The sequence below is a fragment of the Phoxinus phoxinus genome (assembly GCF_949152265.1).
Source record: "Phoxinus phoxinus genome assembly, chromosome: 12".
NCBI lineage: Eukaryota > Metazoa > Chordata > Actinopteri > Cypriniformes > Leuciscidae > Phoxinus > Phoxinus phoxinus.
The window spans coordinates 1400001-1421703 of record NC_136887.1 but is presented as its reverse complement, the minus strand read 5'-3'; the positions used below and the strand labels follow the sequence as shown (position 1 = coordinate 1421703).

Genomic DNA, 21703 nt, shown 5'->3' with positions numbered 1-21703 from the left:
CCAATGAGAAGACGCTTCTCTTAATTATTCATGAGACTGAGTGTTCTTATCCAATGAGAAGACACTTCTCTTAATGATTCCCGTCAGCACGTGTTGCATGTGTGCGGAGTGTGGAAAACGCGTTCATGGATCACGAGCGAGGGTTTGTTTTGGATTTGTAAGAGTTTCTGAGGGGCATAAATTCTCCAACCGTGAGTTACCGTGTGTCTTTAGAGACGCCTCAAAGAATGCAGCACTGCACTCATATACTATATGCTAACTATACTGGGAATCTGGCGGCGGCAGAGATCGGCACAACACAGTAATTATCTCCATAAGTTATTCAACAAATACTTATAAACCTGCAAATGTAGACCTACTTCGAGTGTCAATCGATGCATATGCTTTTGTTTAATATATCTGTACATCTATTTGTTTTTTTTATCATTGTTTAATAGCCGAATTCATGACGACAAACTGCATTACCCATGATGCTGTATAGTAAATTCCACCAAGCAAAAAGGAGAGACGCCAGGCCAAAACAGCGTCTTTACACAAACTGTTGATCGATCTGAGTCAAGTATACAGTATAAAACCTGTTTAATTGTTGTTAACACATAAGAGTCTTGCATTGGACATGCAAAGCAAATGTAAATAAACATGACAAAATTGCACTGATCCTGTGGGTGAAGTCACATGATTTGGCACCATATCGTCTCTGTGTAGCGCCAGCACACAAGCATGGCAGTCAGAGAGACGAGCAGCGAGGCCATGTGACCCTCGTTCTCCTTTACCTGCCCCTTCTCTGCCAGGCTCCGCTCCAGGTCATCGATCCGGGCCTGACAGCCAATCAGCTCCGCCTGCAGCTGCTCCCGTGTCTGACGGACAGAGCAAGAGCCAATCAGAGAGCCAGCCTCGGCCATGCACACTCTACACGGGCTGCTTTTCAAGTTCAAATCAATTACAAAATTTGGTAAGGAATTTTCGGAGGCAGGAACTTTCGGCCATGCTTGCTACAATGCTGGCTGAGCGTCATTTCAGTGTGGGAAGAGGAGATTCTGGAGTCTAGAAGTTAAATTCATCTGGATCTAAACATTGGAGTGATTGATGGAAACTTAAAGGGATCGTTCACCCAAAAATTAAAATTAGCCCATGTACTCACCCTCAAGCCATCCTAGGTGTATATGACATTCTTCTTTCAGGCGAATACAATCAGAGTCATATTAAAAAATGTCCTCATCGGCTCTCTTTACCCAGCATTTTTCTCGCTAATGTCCGGTCACTGGTCAATAACCTGTGCATTACCCGCAATAAGAGAATTATGGACTCTTTTTACAGAAACATGGCTGAATAATGGCATTCCGGAGAGCGCTATTGAATTAGCTGAACGCTACGTTCTCCGGGCAGACAGGACGGCAGAAGACTCCAGTACGACCAGAGGCAGAGGGTTGTGCATTTATATAAGTAAAGCTTGGTGTACGAACTCTGTTATCACTGGAAGACACTGCTCACCTAACCTGGAATTTCTTATGGTTAAATGTAGACCCTTTTATATGCCCAGAGAATTTACATCGACAACAGTTACTGCAGTCTACGTTCCACCGGACGCTAATGCTAAGCTTGCAATGAAAGAACTACATGCAACCGTTAGTAGAAAACAAACAATTCACCCAGAGGCAGCGGGAGACTTAAGACGGTCCTCCCCAGATTTGATCAGCATACGTCCTGCAACACCAGAGATGATATAACTCTGGACCAGGTTCACACTACCATACCTGGAGCTTACAGAGCTACCCCCCTCCCCCATGTGGGTAAACCAGATCACATCTCCTGGTTCCTCTTTCCCATCACTTATTCCACATGTGGAACCCACACTGAAGAGTGTGGTCAGAGGGAGCAGCCGCAGAACTGCAGGACGGTTTACACAGACTGACTGGAACTGTGGCTCCTACATACACATCGACAGCTACGCTTCCTTCATACCGGATCATATAATCATTACCATGGACAGTGTCACTACACAGAAACAGATCCCTCTGTACCCAAACCAGAAGCTCTGGGTAAATAGAGAGGTTCGCTTCTTACTGAAGGTCTTACACTGCCTTTAGATCTGGTGATGCACAGGCCTACAGTATAGCCAGAGCTAATCTGAGATAAGGCGTTGAGAAGGCCAAGCACTGCCACAAGCTGAAGATTGAGGAACACTTCACCAACTCAAACTCCCAATGGATGTGGCAGGGCATTCAGGCCATTAGTGACTACAAACTTACTTACCTCTCCTCCACCCACCGATATCTCCTTTCTTAATGAGCTAAATAACTTTTATGCTGGCTTTGAAAGGGATAACCAGGAACTGACAAACAAGCTTTCTGCTGACTATCAGCCACTTACACTCTTGAGCAGGATTAATGCACGGAAAGCTGCAGGGCCTGACGGCATTCCTGGACGTGTTCTCAGGACATGTGCTGGAGAACTGGCGGGGGTTCTGACAGACTTATTACCTAGTCTTGAATCAAGCTACTGTGCCTACCTGCTTCAAGACCACTTCTATTGTACCAATACCAAAAATCTCCTCTGCAACGTGCCTTAATAATTACCGCCCAGTTGCGCTGACCCCCATCATCACCAAGTGCTTTGAGCGGTTGGTCTTGGATCTCCAAACCGGTCTCCCACCCACACTGGATACTTATCAATTCACCTATCGCAAAAATAGGAGCACGGAAGATGCAATTTCCATAACACTGCACTCAGTTCTCTCTTTATTTTGGACAATAAAGACACTTACTTGGTATTAGTTTTCATTTGAAAGTCGCGTGTCTAGCATCTGTAAAACCGAATTTTTTTCATCTTGAAAATATATCTAAAGGACTTTCTGAACATATGCATCCATTGTCAGGAGCACAGCACAAACTGCTTGCATCTAGTTTAATTACAGCTAAGAAATTACTCCTGTTGTTCTGGAAGAAAAAAGAGGCTCCTACTGTCAAGTTATGGCTTGGAGAGATGGCTTATACTTTACATTTGGAACAAATCAGATACTGTTTGAAGGGAATATTGGATATTTTAAGATTCCTTCATCATACCTTTTCAAGTCATGTAAACAGGTCGGGTATGGGATGGTTTGTTTATATTCTTTATTTAATTTTTATTAATTATTATTTTGTACTATTGGTAAAGAGACATCTGTAAGATTGTAAAAAAAAAATTAAAATGTCTTCCAATAAAACTTCTACATTTTTCTAACAAAATCTAAATTACGCCATATGCTCTCAATGAATAATGCGGAACAATTAGTTAATGCGTTCATGACCTCAAGGCTAGATTATTGTAATGCTCTACTGGGTGGTTGCCCTGCACGCTTAACAAACAAACTACAGCTAGTCCAAAACGCAGCAGCTCGAGTTCTTACCAGAACCAGGAAGTATGACCATATTAGCCCCGTTCTGTCAACACTGCATTGGCTGCCTATTAAACATCGTATACATTTTAAAATATCACTTACAAAGCACTAAATGGTTTAGCTCCACAGTACTTGAGCGAGCTCTTAACGCATTATAGTCCTTCACGTCTATTGCGATCTCAAAATTCCGGCCAGTTAATAATACCTAGAATATCAAAATCGACTGCTGGCGGTTGATCCTTTTCCTATTTAGCACCAAAACTCTGGAACAGTCTTCCTAACATTGTCCGGGAAGCAGACACACTCTGTCAGATCAAATCTAGATTAAAGACACATCTCTTCGGCCTAGCATACACATAACACATTATAGACTTCTATAACTCAATGTTCGGCTGCATAGATTAGGTCAGCCGGAACTGGGAACACTTCCCTTAAATCCTGATGTACTCGTTACATCATAAGAAGAATGGCATCTACGCTAATATTAGTCTCTCTGTTTATCCCGAGGTTTACCGCAGTCTGCCGGATCCAGGCCGTATCCAGATCTGATGAAGGACCTGCGCCTGGACACGACGACAACGCAGTCCTGAAGTGTCAACCAGTCCCTTCCCTGTTACTGAAGTCAACGGGATATTGGCCGTATCCAGATCAGATGGTGGACCTGCACTTGGACTCATCCATGACTCATCCCTGAAGTGCCAGCCGGCGTGATGACTCCGACCTCCAACCAGATGGAAATGGATAAATACTCTAAATGTTCTGATCCAATCTAACTTGTAATGCTCTTGAATCATAATCATACACTGTTCACTCATTGGCCGGAGGAGAACTGGCCCCCGACTGAGCCTGGGTTCTCCCAAGGTTTTTTTCTCCATTCTGTCCCTGATGGAGTTTTGGTTCCTTGCCGCTGTTGCCTTGAATTTTGGCTTGCTTAGTTGGGGACATTTATTATTCAACAATATTATTGATCTGCCTTTCTTCAGGTGGACGATGATGCAATTTTTTTTCTAGAAACAAACTTTGTATTATTTTCATGTTATCACAGTGAAGCTGCTTTGAAACAATCTGTATTGTAAAAAGTGTTATATAAATAAAGGTGACTTGACTTGACTTACACTGGAATGCTGTTCCTTGATTTTAGTTCAGCGTTCAACACTGTCATCCCATCCAGGTTAATCATCAAACTTAGAGACTTGGGTATCAGTGCCCGGTTGCATAAAGCACCCTAAGTGAAAATTTCACTTAAGTTCGCCCTTATGTTTCCCTTAAACCTAAGGGTGTTGCAGAAAAATACCCTTAAGTGTTACTTAATGTTTTTTTTAAGTGAAACGTCATAAACACTTCGAATTTCCCTTAAATGCTGTTTTTTTCACTTAAATAATCCCTTAAAAAGCGTTAAGTTTTGCATAAAACCCCTTAACGGTCATTTCCCTAAGTTTAACATAAGGTTTGGAAATCGTAAGCTTAAGAGTAACACGGACAAAAAATAAGACGACATGGCTGAATTTATGGAACCAGCTGAAGATCATTATGTGCCAAGAAGAATTTTTATGGATAGGGAGAACCCTTTGGACCATCTTAGCGATGACAAATTGTTGCAAGAATACCGTTTTGATCGACGCGCAATATTTGACATCACTAACAAACTAGACGGCGACCTTGACCGTGTCACATCGCAACCACTCTTTACCTGCGGTGTTACAACTGATTATAGCACTGCGTTTATTTGCAACTGGGAGTTTTCAGACGATAGTGGGAGATGTTTTCCACATTCATAAATCGTCTGTCAGCAGAGTGGTTCACCGGGTTGCGGGGGGCTCTTTCCCACTAGTGTTAGTGTTTTGCGTATCTATGGCAACAACAGACTTTTATAACGTGAATCCAGGATCGCTGTCGAGAAACACTTAAATGTTTCCCTTACCTAAGAGAATCATTTAAGAGATTATAAGCAACACCCTTAAGTTATTCTCTTAGGTAAGGGGAAATCGCCCCTGAAGTGTCATACTTAAGGGAAAAACTTAAGGTGCTTTATGCAACCGGGCACAGTACTTTACTCTGACTCTGGCTTTTGGACTTTCTGACCAACCAGTATGTTCGGTTAGACCACCATCGCTCTTCTACCCTCATTCTTTGCACTGGTGTACCACAGTGGATAGATGCACTTTTATGATGGACAGATGCACTTTTATGATGGACAGATGCACTTTTATGATGGATAGATGCACTTTTATGATGGATAGATGTACTTTTGTGATGTATAGATGCACTTTTATGATGGACAGATGCACTTTTATGATGGACATATGCACTTTTATGATGGACAGATGCACTTTTATGATGGACAGATGCACTTTTATGATGGATAGATGCACTTTTGTGATGGATAGATGCACTTTTATGATGGACAGATGCACTTTTATGATGGACAGATGCACTTTTATGATGGATAGATGCACTTTTATGATGGATAGATGTACTTTTATGATGGATAGATGCACTTTTATGATGGATAGATGCACTTTTATGATGGATAGATGTACTTTTGTGATGTATAGATGCACTTTTATGATGGACAGATGCACTTTTATGATGGACATATGCACTTTTATGATGGACAGATGCACTTTTATGATGGACAGATGCACTTTTATGATGGATAGATGCACTTTTATGATGGATAGATGCACTTTTATGATGGATTAATGCACTTTTATGATGGACAGATGCACTTTTATGATGGACAGATGCACTTTTATGATGGACAGATACACTTTTATGATGGATAGATGCACTTTTATGATGGATAGATGCACTTTTACGATGGATAGATACACTTTTATGATGGATAGATGCACTTTTATGATGGATAGATGCACTTTTACGATGGACAGATGCACTTTTATGATGGACAGATGCACTTTTATGATGGATAGATGCACTTTTACGATGGACAGATGCACTTTTATGATGGACAGATGCACTTTTACGATGGACAGATGCACTTTTATGATGGACAGATGCACTTTTATGATGTATAGATGCACTTTTATGATGGACAGATGCACTTTTATGATGGACAGATGCACTTTTATGATGGACAGATGCACTTTTATGATTGACAGATGCACTTTTATGATGGATAGATGCACTTTTACGATGGATAGATGCACTTTTACGATGGACAGATGCACTTTTATGATGGACAGACGCACTTTTATGATGGACAGATGCACTTTTATGATGGATTGATGCACTTTTATGATGGACAGATGCACTTTTATGATGGATTGATGCACTTTTATGATAAATGATCATCGTAAATGATCTTCTTATTGCGGCAGATTCTGGTGCATGCAGTATTCTGGTCTTATTAGACCTTAGTGCTGCCTTCGACACTCTATGTCACTCTTTGTTGCTGGACAGGCTGGAAAATTGGCTGGGTCTTTCTGGAGTAGTTTTCAGTTGGTTTGGTCTTATTTAACGAATCGTGCCCAGTTTGTAAGCTTGGGTAATCTTAAATCTGATACCGTGCCTATTCGACAGGGAGTTCCTCTGGGTTCAGTTGGGTCCAATTTTATTTAACATTTACATGCTTCCACTTGGGCAGATCATCAGGAAACATGGCCTTGGGTATCACTGTTATGCGGATGATACGCAGATTTACATCACTACTAGTCCTGATGTACATTGCTCATTAACAGCTTTGCATAGTTGTCTAGCAGAGATTAGCATATGGATGCAAAATAACTTCCTGACACTGAACGGCTCCAAAACTGAATTGATGCAGATTGGTACAGTGGCGGCTACTTGTAAGGCTGAGCAGATAAATGTGATTGTTGACTCTAGCATGGTAATTCCCACTTCACAGATGCGTAATCTTGGTGTAATTTTTGATCCACAGTTAAGATTTGAAGCACATATAAAACACATCTCTAAAACGGCTTTTTACCATCTGAGAAATGTGGCTCGACTTAGACCTTTTCTCTCCTTTGCAGACTCAGAAAGGCTCATACATGTCTTCATTACAACTAGTTAGACTATTGTAATGCCTTGTTCTCTGGCCTTCCAGCTAAATCACTGAACAGGCTACAGTACATTCAAAACTCTGCCGCCCGGGTGCTCACTCGTACCTCTCCTCGGGAACACATTACACCGGTGCTTTCACAGTTGCACTGGCTTCCCATAAATGCGAGAATTGATTTTAAAATTCTAATTTTAACATACAAGGCACAATATGGGACTGCACCAGAGTACCTTTTTTGATCTCATTAGCCCTTATACTCCATCACGTTCTCCCCGTTCATCTAACTCTCTTCTACTGCATCAGCCTGTGTGTAAGCTTAAGACCATGGGGGAAAGAGCCTTCTCACACAAAGCCCCCAAGCTATGGAATCTGCTTCCTCCGATAATTAGAAATGCACCAACGTTGGAACACTTCAAAAGGTTGACTAAGACACATTTGTTTAAGGCTGCTTTTCCTTAATTGTTTTATTATCCTTGTTGTTTCTGTGTTTTTTTATTGTACGCGCTTTGGGTTTAAGAAAAGCGCATTACAAATAAATTTATTATTATGATGGACAGATGCACTTTTATGATGGACAGATGCACTTTTATGATGGACAGATGCACTTTTATGATGGATAGATGCACTTTTATGATGGATAGATGCACTTTTATGATGGATAGATGCACTTTTATGATGGACAGATGCACTTTTGTGATGGATAGATGCACTTTTATGATGGATAGATGCACTTTTATGATGGATAAATGCACTTTTATGATGGATAGATGCACTTTTATGATGGACAGATGCACTTTTGTGATGGATAGATGCACTTTTGTGATGGATAGATGCACTTTTATGATGGATAGATGCACTTTTGTGATGGATAGATGCACTTTTATGATGGATAGATGCACTTTTATGATGGATAGATGCACTTTTATGATGGATAGATGCACTTTTATGATGGATTGATGCACTTTTATGATGGACAGATGCACTTTTATGATGGACAGATGCACTTTTATGATGGACAGATGCACTTTTATGATTGACAGATGCACTTTTATGATGGATAAATGCACTTTTATGATGGAAAGATGCACTTTTATGATGGACAGATACACTTTTATGATGGAAAGATGCACTTTTATGATGGATAGATGCACTTTTATGGTGGATTAATGCACTTTTATGATGGACAGATGCACTTTTATGATGGACAGATACACTTTTATGATGGAAAGATGCACTTTTATGATGGAAAGATGCACTTTTATGATGGATAGATGCACTTTTATGGTGGATTAATGCACTTTTATTATGGACAGATGCACTTTTATGATGGATTAATGTACTTTTATGATGGATTAATGCACTATTATGATGGACAGATGCACTTTTATGATGGACAGATGCACTTTTATGATGGATTAATGTACTTTTATGATGGATTAATGCACTATTATGATGGACAGATGCACTTTTATGATGGACAGATGCACTTTTATGATGGAAAGATGCACTTTTATGATGGATAGATGCACTTTTATGGTGGATTAATGCACTTTTATGATGGACAGATGCACTTTTATGATGGATTAATGCACTTTTGTGATGGATTAATGCACTTTTATGATGGATAGATGCACTTTTATGATGGATTAATGCACTTTTATGATGAATAGATGTCCTTTGATGGACTTCAAAACAGAAACGGCCATTATAAAGCTTGGAAGAACAGGACATTTTTTTATATATAACTGATTTTATTCGTCTGAAAGAAGAATGTCATATACACCTAGGATGACTAGAGAGTGAGTAAATCATGGGCTAATAAAAAATTTTGGGTGAACTATCCCTTTAAGATGAAATGTGTAAGAGAACCAGTGTGTGTGTGCGGTTATCATGCGTGTGTGTGTGTGTGTGTGTGTGTGGGGTCGCGCTCACCCTGCAGTGCCTCTCGGGGTCCAGCGGGCCGGCCGTCTCCTGCAGAAGTGCGTACGCGCGCTGTAGCGCCTGGTACTCGCGGGTCAGCTGACGGAACCGTAGCTCCGCCTCTTCCCGGCAGAAGACCTGCCCAACAACACAAGCTGTCAATCACAAGCTGTCAATCACAACTGTCAACACATCACATAATTTACCCATCCACTCTTATCAATCAGGATTAAACTAGTTTAGTAGTTCCTAAACATCAAAAACACTTCTTTGTTTGTCTGACCCTTACATTGTTTATTATTGTGATATCTATATTTAGTCTGACACTCGAGACACACTCTTCACGATGGAGGAGAAAGAGCACCATTGCAGAAACTTAGTTTTATTACTGATATTTGTCCCCAGGAAGTGCCGATGTTGTTCTCTTGAACACGTGGGATGGAAACGCTGCTTTATTACTACATATTTATAATATATTTATACTACATAAAAGTGTTTTATGCCATATTCCAATTTTGCACACGGTAAGTTTACTTTAAACACAACATATTATTTTTATACAAGTCAAGAAAAATTGAGTTGTACAGAGCAGCTTTTCAGAAAATCATGATATTAATGTTTATAACCTCATGCCTTAAAGTAAGATTAGAACTACAGTATATGATAATATAGTTTACATTCTGTGTCGATACAAACAATCAAACAGTTGAGATTTGATATAGTATATATTGCTTATGTGAGTGTGCTTTATGTTTGTGAGTAAAGTTGGATAATATATATTGTTATGTTATGTTATGTTATGTTATGTTATGTTATGTTATGTTATGTGATGTTATGTGCTCTACAGCGTGTTCTGGGCCGCTGCAAGATTGTTTCTTATGATCTATGATTTTGTATTCATATGACACAAAATATCATAATTTTACTCTGTACTGTATTATTCCTGTCTGTCGAACAAAAGTGCAGGGCTTGTTTAAATCACTAATACTAAATATAAACAAGAGTAATAGTGAAGATTGCATATAAACAACGGGATTTTGAAAGTGAGACAAAAAAAGTAATAAATAAAATCTCAGAAATGTTGATCAATAGTACAAGAAAATATGAATTAAAAGAGGTGAATATAAGTGCATTTGGTTGGTACGTGCACTACTGTTCAAAGGTTTGGGGTAAAAAGATGAAAGAAAGTTTTTATTCATCAAGGATGCATTAAATTGATCAAAAGTGACAGTAAAGACATTTATAATGTTAAAAAAGAGTATATTTCAAATAAATGCTGCTCATATATACTTTCTGTTCATCAAATAATCCTGAAAAATAAAATATATGACGGTTTCCACAACAATCTGAAGCAGCGCAACTGTGTTCAACACTGATAATAATCATAACTGTGTCTTGAGCATCAGATCCTCATATTACACTGATTTCTGGAGGATCATGTGACACTGAAGACTGGAGTAATGATGCTGAACTCAGCTTTGATCACAGGAATAAATTACACTTTACTGTATATTCACATCGAAAACTGTTTTTACTGTATTTTTGCTCAATAAACGCAGCTTTGCGGAGCAGAAGACTCGAGTGTGTTTGAGCAGGTACTAGTGAAGTAAATCATGACGTACGTCCTCGAGGTCCTCCTCGGGTGTAGCCGGCGTGTGATCGGTGTTATATGATGTCAGAGACGACGTCTCAGAGTCCACAGATTCCTCGTCAAATCCAAAATATGTCTCCACAACATGCCTCTGAAAGACAGAATCAGCTCAACATCACACACACGTCTTCATACATCACTCACTCTCTCACAGTGAAGCAGAACGAGATCCCGCAGGATTACACCGGTTCTGCATTACTGCAAATCTTTCTTCTACAGGGTGAAGGAATCACGGTTCTCAGCGACGCGACTCCTTTCTGAACCCACAAAAAGCCTTTTTCACGGATGTTCCTCGTGAGAGCAAAGGTCCCTCAGACGTGTGTCTTACCATCGTGTTTGTAGGTCATCTCCTGACAGCCGGAGAAATACAGACACACCAGCGCACACAGACACAGGAACATGGAGAGATACAGCACCAGCAGAAAGTACTCGCCCATCCTGACCCGGTCTAACAACACCCCCCGACACACACTCGCACCAGTGTGTGTTACGCCAGCGTCCTCGAGCAGAGCCACGGATGTGTGTGTGTGTGTTACGCCAGCGTCGGGTGAGTTTATACTGACTCCTCCTTAGCAACACTTGTGGAGAACCAACAACTAAAGCTGGTCACCATCACAACACCAGCACCACAGCCTCGCTAATCAGCGCATCTACTCAGGACATCCTCGAGCGTCCCCACACGGGTTTTGTCAGGGCACAATTTTATACCCAAATTATAGTACGTGAATCCAAACACACACAAACTCAGGGGGAGTGACATCTGCGTATATAGAGCTTTTAGTTGAGACTTTTTAATGTGGTTTTCATTTGTTTGGTTTAGTTGTTTTGGACTGTTGTGATCCTTTAGACAAGAAGAAATGCCTGAGAAAGAAAAGAGAAAGCAAAGGTCTCGAGAGGCCAATTACGGTGCGCTGCTCGTCAGAGGAGCCGTTGCTTGGAGACGGAGTCCGTATGAGGAGAGGAGCAACCCGAGCGAAACTTCCAGCAGCGGATGAGGAGCGGTGGCGAGCTCACCTTCGGTAACTTGATGTTTTTCCTGCGGTTCTTCTTGTTGATGATCAGCCTGTCCCGTTCCTGGAAGCACACACACACACACACACACCTCAGAGTCGTCGCTCAGCGCGAGATTCATTACACATTGGATCAGAATGAGTGTCACATTTCAAAAGTTTGGGGTCGGTAAGATTTAGAGTACGTTTACACGATGTGCCGAAACTAAAGAAGTGTCCCGCGCTCACACGGATCCGCGACTGTAATCGCTGTATTCTGCTGCCAGGCCAGTAGGTGGCGATGTAAAGAAACACTGTACGCACCTATAGACTGAACACATCACACGCATGACGTCACCGTTTTCACATATTCACGTTTTTGCCGTTTACACAGACAATAACGATATCGTTTTTGAAAACGTATACTTTGACCGTTTTCAGGTCCGCGAAACGCATTTACAGTGTTACCCTGGACAATCTCCACATCACATCCCTGCACACATGACAGCAGAGGACATGAGGATTGTGTGTTAGTGACAGTGAGTGCTGATTGGCCAGAAGATCGAGCCAGAAGAGCTTCATTACGCTTTACACACGTGAGTACGATGACTTAAGCGGCGTCCGATGTCTCGGTGTGGACGAGAAGCATACGACGTTTGGAAGCGCTGGTGTGGAATGAAGCTTATTAGTAAATGTAGTGTTATGCTCACCAAGACTGCATTTATTTAAAAGTGGCACTGTCACGTTCTGACCCCAAACTCTTGAAGAGTGTGTTCCCGACACCGCTCTGTTGCTGGGAATACTGGGATATCAGCGTGTGTGTAAACAGAAGTCATGAGGGAGGGGAAGAGAAGATGAGGCTGTAATTCATTTCTAATTAGGCTTTGTGTTAATGAAGAAAACAAACTAATTAACAGACACAGCGCTGATCACCAAACACGTAATTACAGGGCAAGGCCAATTAGAGAAGGAGCACAAACACAGACACACTCGCAGATCTCACACACTCACAGATCTCACACACTCACAGATCTCACACACTCGCAGATCTCACACACTCGCAGATCTCACACACTCACAGATCTCACACACTCACAGATCTCACACACTCGCAGATCTCACACACTCGCAGATCTCACACACTCGCAGATCTCACACACTCACAGATCTCACACACTCGCAGATCTCACACACTCGCAGATCTCACACACTCGCAGATCTCACACACTCGCAGGTCTCACACACTCGCAGATCTCACACACTCGCAGGTCTCACACACTCGCAGATCTCACACACTCGCAGATCTCACACACTCGCAGATCTCACACACTCGCAGATCTCACACACTCGCAGATCTCACACACTCGCAGATCTCACACACTCGCAGGTCTCACACACTCGCAGATCTCACACACTCGCAGGTCTCACACACTCGCAGATCTCACACACTCGCAGATCTCACACACTCGCAGATCTCACACACTCGCAGATCTCACACACTCGCAGATCTCACACACTCGCAGATCTCACACACTCGCAGATCTCACACACTCGCAGATCTCACACACTCGCAGGTCTCACACACTCGCAGATCTCGCACACTCGCAGATCTCACACACTCGCAGATCTCACACACTCACAGATCTCACACACTCGCAGATCTCACACACTCGCAGATCTCACACACTCGCAGGTCTCGCACACTCGCAGGTCTCGCACACTCGCAGATCTCACACACTCGCAGATCTCACACACTCGCAGATCTCACACACTCGCAGGTCTCACACACTCGCAGGTCTCACACACTCGTAGATCTCACACACTCGCAGATCTCACACACTCGCAGATCTCACACACTCGCAGGTCTCACACACTCGCAGGTCTCGCACACTCGCAGGTCTCGCACACTCGCAGATCTCACACACTCGCAGATCTCACACACTCGCAGATCTCACACACTCGCAGCTCTCACACACTCGCAGGTCTCACACACTCGTAGATCTCACACACTCGCAGATCTCACACACTCGCAGGTCTCACACACTCGCAGATCTCACACACTCGCAGGTCTCACACACTCGCAGATCTCACACACTCGCAGATCTCACACACTCGCAGGTCTCACACACTCGCAGATCTCACACACTCGCAGGTCTCACACACTCGCAGATCTCACACACTCGCAGGTCTCACACACTCGCAGATCTCACACACTCGCAGATCTCACACACTCGCAGATCTCACACACTCGCAGATCTCACACACTCGCAGGTCTCACACACTCGCAGATCTCACACACTCGCAGATCTCACACACTCGCAGGTCTCACACACTCGCAGATCTCGCACACTCGCAGATCTCGCACACTCGCAGATCTCGCACACTCGCAGATCTCACACACTCGCAGATCTCACACACTCGCAGGTCTCACACACTCGCAGATCTCACACACTCGCAGGTCTCACACACTCGCAGATCTCACACACTCGCAGGTCTCACACACTCGCAGATCTCACACACTCGCAGATCTCACACACTCGCAGATCTCACACACTCGCAGATCTCACACACTCGCAGGTCTCACACACTCGCAGGTCTCACACACTCGCAGGTCTCACACACTCGCAGATCTCACACACTCGCAGATCTCACACACTCGCAGATCTCACACACTCGCAGATCTCACACACTCGCAGATCTCGCACACTCGCAGATCTCGCACACTCGCAGATCTCGCACACTCGCAGGTCTCGCACACTCGCAGATCTCGCACACTCGCAGATCTCGCAGGTCTCGCACACTCGCAGATCTCGCACACTCGCAGATCTCGCACACTCGCAGATCTCGCAGGTCTCGCACACTCGCAGATCTCACACACTCGCAGGTCTCACACACTCGCAGCTCTCACACACTCGCAGGTCTCGCACACTCGCAGATCTCACACACTCGCAGGTCTCACACACTCGCAGGTCTCGCACACTCGCAGATCTCGCACACTCGCAGGTCTCACACACTCGCAGGTCTCGCACACTCGCAGATCTCACACACTCGCAGATCTCGCACACTCGCAGGTCTCACACACTCGCAGGTCTCACACACTCGCAGGTCTCACACACTCGCAGATCTCGCACACTCGCAGGTCTCACACACTCGCAGGTCTCACACACTCGCAGGTCTCGCACACTCGCAGATCTCACACACTCGCAGATCTCGCACACTCGCAGGTCTCACACACTCGCAGGTCTCACACACTCGCAGGTCTCACACACTCGCAGGTCTCGCACACTCGCAGATCTCACACACTCGCAGATCTCACACACTCGCAGGTCTCGCACACTCGCAGGTCTCGCACACTCGCAGATCTCACACACTCGCAGATCTCGCACACTCGCAGATCTCGCACACTCGCAGATCTCACACACTCGCAGATCTCGCACACTCACAGATCTTACACACTCGCACACACTCGCAGATCTCACACACTCGCAGATCTCACACACTCGCAGATCTCACACACTCGCAGATCTCACACACTCGCAGATCTCACACACTCGCAGATCTCACACACTCGCAGATCTCACACACTCGCAGCTCTCACACACTCGCAGATCTCACACACTCGCAGGTCTCACACACTCGCAGGTCTCACACACTCGCAGATCTCACACACTCGCAGGTCTCACACACTCGCAGGTCTCACACACTCGCAGGTCTCACACACTCGCAGCTCTCACACACTCGCAGGTCTCGCACACTCGCAGGTCTCGCACACTCGCAGATCTCACACACTCGCAGATCTCGCACACTCGCAGATCTCGCACACTCGCAGATCTCGCACACTCGCAGATCTCGCACACTCGCAGATTTCGCACACTCGCAGATCTCGCACACTCGCAGGTCTCGCACACTCGCAGATCTCGCACACTCGCAGATCTCGCACACTCGCAGATCTCGCACACTCGCAGATCTCGCACACTCGCAGATCTCACACACTCGCAGATCTCACACACTCGCAGGTCTCACACACTTGCACGTCTCACACACTCGCAGCTCTCACACACTCGCAGCTCTCACACACTCGCAGATCTCACAGACTCGCAGGTCTCACACACTCGCAGGTCTCACACACTCGCAGCTCTCACACACTCGCAGCTCTCACACACTCGCAGATCTCACACACTCGCAGGTCTCACACACTCGCAGGTCTCACACACTCGCAGATCTCACACACTCGCAGATCTCACACACTCGCAGGTCTCACACACTCGCAGGTCTCACACACTCGCAGCTCTCACACACTCGCAGGTCTCGCACACTCGCAGATCTCACACACTCGCAGGTCTCACACACTCGCAGGTCTCACACACTCGCAGGTCTCGCACACTCGCAGGTCTCGCACACTCGCAGATCTCACACACTCGCAGATCTCGCACACTCGCAGATCTCGCACACTCGCAGATCTCGCACACTCGCAGGTCTCGCACACTCGCAGATCTCGCACACTCGCAGATCTCGCACACTCGCAGATCTCGCACACTCGCAGGTCTCGCACACTCGCAGATCTCGCACACTCGCAGATCTCACACACTCGCAGATCTCGCACACTCGCAGATCTCGCACACTCGCATATCTCACACACTCGCAGATCTCACACACTCGCAGATCTCACACACACGCAGGTCTCACACACTCGCAGATCTCGCACACTCGCAGATCTCGCACACTCGCAGGTCTCGCACACTCGCAGATCTCACACACTCGCAGATCTCGCACACTCGCAGATCTCGCACACTCGCAGATCTCACACACTCGCAGATCTCACACACTCGCAGATCTCACACACTCGCAGATCTCGCACACTCGCAGATCTCGCACACTCGCAGCTCTCACACACTCGCAGCTCTCACACACTCGCAGCTCTCACACACTCGCAGATCTCACACACTCGCAGATCTCACACACTCGCAGATCTCACACACTCGCAGGTCTCACACACTCGCAGGTCTCACACACTCGCAGATCTCACACACTCGCAGGTCTCACACACACGCAGGTCTCACACACTCGCAGCTCTCACACACTCGCAGGTCTCGCACACTCGCAGATCTCACACACTCGCAGCTCTCACACACTCGCAGATCTCGCACACTCGCAGATCTCGCACACTCGCAGATCTCACACACTCGCAGGTCTCACACACTCGCAGATCTCACACACTCGCAGATCTCACACACTCGCAGGTCTCGCACACTCGCAGATCTCACACACTCGCAGATCTCACACACTCGCAGCTCTCACACACTCGCAGATCTCACACACTCGCAGATCTCGCACACTCGCAGATCTCACACACTTGCACGTCTCACACACTCGCAGCTCTCACACACTCGCAGCTCTCACACACTCGCAGCTCTCACACACTCGCAGATCTCACACACTCGCAGGTCTCACACACACGCAGGTCTCACACACTCGCAGCTCTCACACACTCGCAGGTCTCACACACTCGCAGCTCTCACACACTCGCAGAATTAGTATCTGCAGTTAACTAGCTGGGCATCAACACTAAACGACTGAGGATCACAGCACACACTACCGACTGTCGGACAGAACTATCTCACACAGAGACGCATGCTGTGTTCCTCAAAGTCGAGTGGGAAATAAAAACAATATGTGTTCTGAAATATCCAACATGTCTGATGTCCTCCGACTGGATTGAAGCTTAAACAAACGCGATCTGTGGCCATCATACACACTACGCGATTTTCTGTGAAGTCTAATCTGCAGTAACTAGTCCTGACTGTAAATGTCGTGCAGTGTATTCCAGCCTTTATTGAGTGCTTATTATTGAAATGTTTATTTGCTTAACCATTTCTACGAAAGGGCATGTCTTTGTTAACCAATAGCATCAAAGCCTCACTTTCCATTTGCAAATCAAATCATGATGGACAAAATCTAAAGTACTTCCCAGGTTCACATACCCTGGAAACCCAGAGTTCTCTCGAGAGCACAAGTTGAGTTTGCTCAGCGAGTTACTCTGGTGTCGAGTAATGATGCTCATTAAATATGCCCTCTATCTGAGCTAGACCAATCACATCGGGTTATCTGATATAGACCTCCACATGCGAGCGCTGAGACGCACCTGCGTGAGCTCGTCTATAACCCCGCGCTGCTCGCTGATCTGAAGCCGCAGATACTCGAGCTCCTGCTGCTCGTGGGTCTGGCTGAGGTCCGTCAGAGACGTGTGTCTCTTCAGGACGCCCGGCTGCGGGTTCTGGTGAGATCTCTCCTTCTGAGGGAACACAGGGAGAGGGATTTACTCTACGAGATCAGTTCAAGCACAGCACGGGCTGAACTAATATGATTCTACATGCTGGCTTTCTCCACACACCTGTTCTGCGTTCTCTCTGCTGAGCGTCTTCAGTTTGTCCTCCATGCGCTGTAGAGTCTGCTGCAGCTCCTCATTCTTCTTGTGCAAGCGTTTATTCTTCTCCATGAGAGGCTTCATCTCTCCATCGGTTTCCCGCACTCGTTTCAGCTGTACGACAGAGAGAGGCGGGTCTACAGACAGAACACATGACCTATGCCAAAGACTGCTCTAACAGATATTAAAAACAATAACAAAATCTTTTGAGAACAAATGAAATTTGTAAAGAAAAGTAAGATTATTGGAGGATGTTTTACAAGAAAATACCATTTCAGTCATTCTCCTTCAAAATGTCAAATGTGTTTTTTGTCAAATGTGTCAAATTTACTAGCAATTTCTGAGGGAAAATTCTTCCAAAGTAAATCGTACAGCGTTTTGTTTCTCAGTGTGGTGAGTGACAGGTCAGCAGGGGGGAAAATGCTAATTGCAAAAACTAAAGTACAAAGAGGTGTATAATCATTCATTTTTACCAGCAGATTGAAAATGCTTCCCATATATTTTCTTGTTGATGTCAAACTCCAAGGGCCAGATTTACTAACAACGTACTCCAGCCCAAACCCTCTTTTGCGGTTAAAACTACGGTCAGGATTTACTAAAGACACAAAAATCAGCACTGAAAAGGCGTGGACAGGGTTATTTCTGCAGCTGACCTTATTGCATCTTATTGTTTCCCTTTCAGACGCTGAATTTATGTGAGGAATAATCATGTATTGTGTGTTTGATGCTAATTCTATAATAAAGACTAAAGATTAAACTAAGTAACAGACTGTGCATGCAAAGATAACATGGCTGTAGGGGGGGGGGGGGGGGACCCAACATAGTGGTGTTGGGGGGGATGGAGGAAAGGTCCTGTCTTGGTGGTGGTGGTTGGGGAGGATGGAGGTGGTTGAAGCGACAGCATCTGCGAACTCAGACATGTGTAAGTACCACCATTTTATACTCGGCTATTACGATATGATTGGATAGATGAGAAGGTAATAAGTGACGTGAACGATTGAGTCTTCCTGGCAGAACTTGCGCTTGGCTTCATTTCTTTGGTTCTTTGTCTTGCAGAGGCGGTGGATGACAGAAGTGGATATGGAACAGGACCATGGAAGCGGGTTGCAGGAGGTTTAGCACGAGAGGACAGAAGACGATGAAGAGGACAGGTTGATATCTCAGGTGAGAAGAACAGGTAGGCAGTCTGTGAACGTTGGTTGGTAACGACTAGACCAGACAACTGAAGCGTGGATGGTCATAAACTCGATTTCCACATGGGACCAGGGTCTCTGAGGTGTAGGCAGTGGAACCAGCTTTCCCTCCGGGAGTGGCTGGTGATGTGGCAGATCCTGTGACAGTTTTCATTAATTGGGGGTGTCTATCTGATTCCATGTCCTCGGGGAGTCCAAAATGAGGGAACACATGCTGGAAAAAGAGGTTCAGCAGCTTTCCGTGGGGTGGGCAGGCCCTTCAGGATATCAGTTTACAAGCTTTGGAGAACCAGTCAACTACTATGAATACACAGGTGTTGGAGTTAAAGGGCACCTATTATGACATTTAAAATGTTCCTAATGTTGTTTAGGGAGTCCCCAACAACAGTTTTACATGCATGCAATGACAAAAAACACTTTTGTTTCTCATTTTCCAAACCCCTCCTCTGCGCGACGCTAATCTGCGTTGATTGGTCAGATGACCCAGTCAGTTGTGATTGGTATACTATATTGTTTAACACGGAGTTCAATGATGCTTTTATCAATTAAATCGTGTTATAATAATGATTATAGTCCACTGCTTTATAGTTTGTAGTAAAAAACGAAAAATAAGATGAAGAATTTAATGTTATGTTAGCGAGCATAGCCCAGAGTTCATATTGTAAAAGCACAATCAGTCTTTGTTTGCATTAGCCCGATGCATAAACATAACGTAAAAAAAAAAAAAAAAAAAATGCAGTTACGTTACTACGAGGTATTATTCTATTCTTTAAGACAACTCCGAAAACAACGACAAACACTTCACATATCTCAATACAATTGCCATTGAAGACCTAGAAGCTAAACGGTGCTTACACAACAAACAAAATAATAATTAAGCATGCTACATAAAACATAAAAGCAACAATTATTAATAACACCCACAGGTTGTGATACGGAGGAGGAAGCTGATGCAAATACACTTGGAACTGAACCTTCCTTCAATATCAGTCGGCTCACGAATCCAAGTTTGATTGCATTTAAAAAGCAATCGTGGTGTGTTGGTTATGGCAGAGACATAGCAGTCCTTCACGTATCGGGAGATATCCTGGGTCATGGTGGGCCACCAGTAATGATTTTGAAGAAGCGAGAGGGTTCTCTGCATGCTTGGGTGTCCAGAGCCCGGAGAAGAGTGTGCTGAGTCCATGAGGAACGGACGAAGGGAAGAAGAACATATATCCTTTCCTCAGGACTTCAGGTTCAGGCTTGGGCGATTTAGTCGAGGGCCCATATGATGGGACACCCACGCACACGGATGGACTGTGGAGGGTCACCCTGCCTCTGAGAGAGTACAGCTCCTACCCCGGGAGCGTCTACTTCAACGACGAATGGACAATCAGGGTCGGGAAGGACCAGGATAGGAGCTGTGAGGAAGACTTCTTTGAGAAGATGGAAGGCTTGTGTGGTTCCAGGACAGAGACTTGGGCCAATCTTTAAATAGAGATGTTAGTGGAGAAGTGCTGTAATTGTTGATGAAACGTCAGTAAAAGTTAGCAAATCCAAGGAAGCATTGTAACGGTTTAACTGAAGACGTTAAGGGCCAGTCACGGATGGTCTCCACCTTCTTCTGCTCCATCTGGATACCTTTATGGTCAATGACATACCCCAGTAAGTGGATGGAAGATTTGTGGATCTCGCACTTTTCAAGCTTGAGATAAAGGTGGTGCTCTCTCAGCTTTTGCAGGACCTCGAGTAGATGAGAATATCGTTGATGTAGACGATGACGAACTGGTGGAGGAACTCCCGGAATACCTCATTCATGTATCCCTCAAATACGGAGGGGGAATTGGACAGTCCATACGCCATCTCCAGATATTTGTAGTGGCCTGAGGGTGTTACAAAGGCAGTCTTCCATTCATCACCCTCACTTTTTCGGATGAGGTTGTATGCGCTACGTAGGACCAATTTGGAAAAGATGCGAGCCCCACGTACCTTCTGCTCCGGGATGGACAGTGGGTGGACCTGCGTGGAACAGCGATGTGAGTTGATCGCTTGGAGATGTGAAACAGGCAGTCTTGAAACCATTGAAGCATCTCTCCGGAACTCCAGTTGACGTTGGGAGTGTGTTGAGACATCCATGGGCG

The 21703-nt window shown here is 44.9% G+C and overlaps 1 protein-coding gene across 3 annotated transcripts in view; it reads right to left on the bottom strand.

The window, feature by feature from the left end:
* The window catches only part of jakmip1 (janus kinase and microtubule interacting protein 1), a gene marked incomplete at its 3' end in the record, with an annotated part of 77090 nt that overhangs the window by 21051 nt on the left and 34336 nt on the right, over positions 1-21703 (bottom strand). For 2 of the 3 annotated variants that reach the window (XM_079631196.1, XM_079631197.1), the window contains exons 6-11: positions 18355-18501; positions 18106-18255; positions 11989-12048; positions 10946-11065; positions 9336-9461; positions 774-857 (exon numbers count right to left, since the gene is read on the bottom strand). In XM_079631196.1, coding sequence (XP_079487322.1) covers positions 774-857; positions 9336-9461; positions 10946-11065; positions 11989-12048; positions 18106-18255; positions 18355-18501 — 687 coding nt within the window. The remainder of the gene's footprint in view (positions 1-773; positions 858-9335; positions 9462-10945; positions 11066-11988; positions 12049-18105; positions 18256-18354; positions 18502-21703) is intronic. The other variant, XM_079631198.1, reaches the window with a different exon arrangement.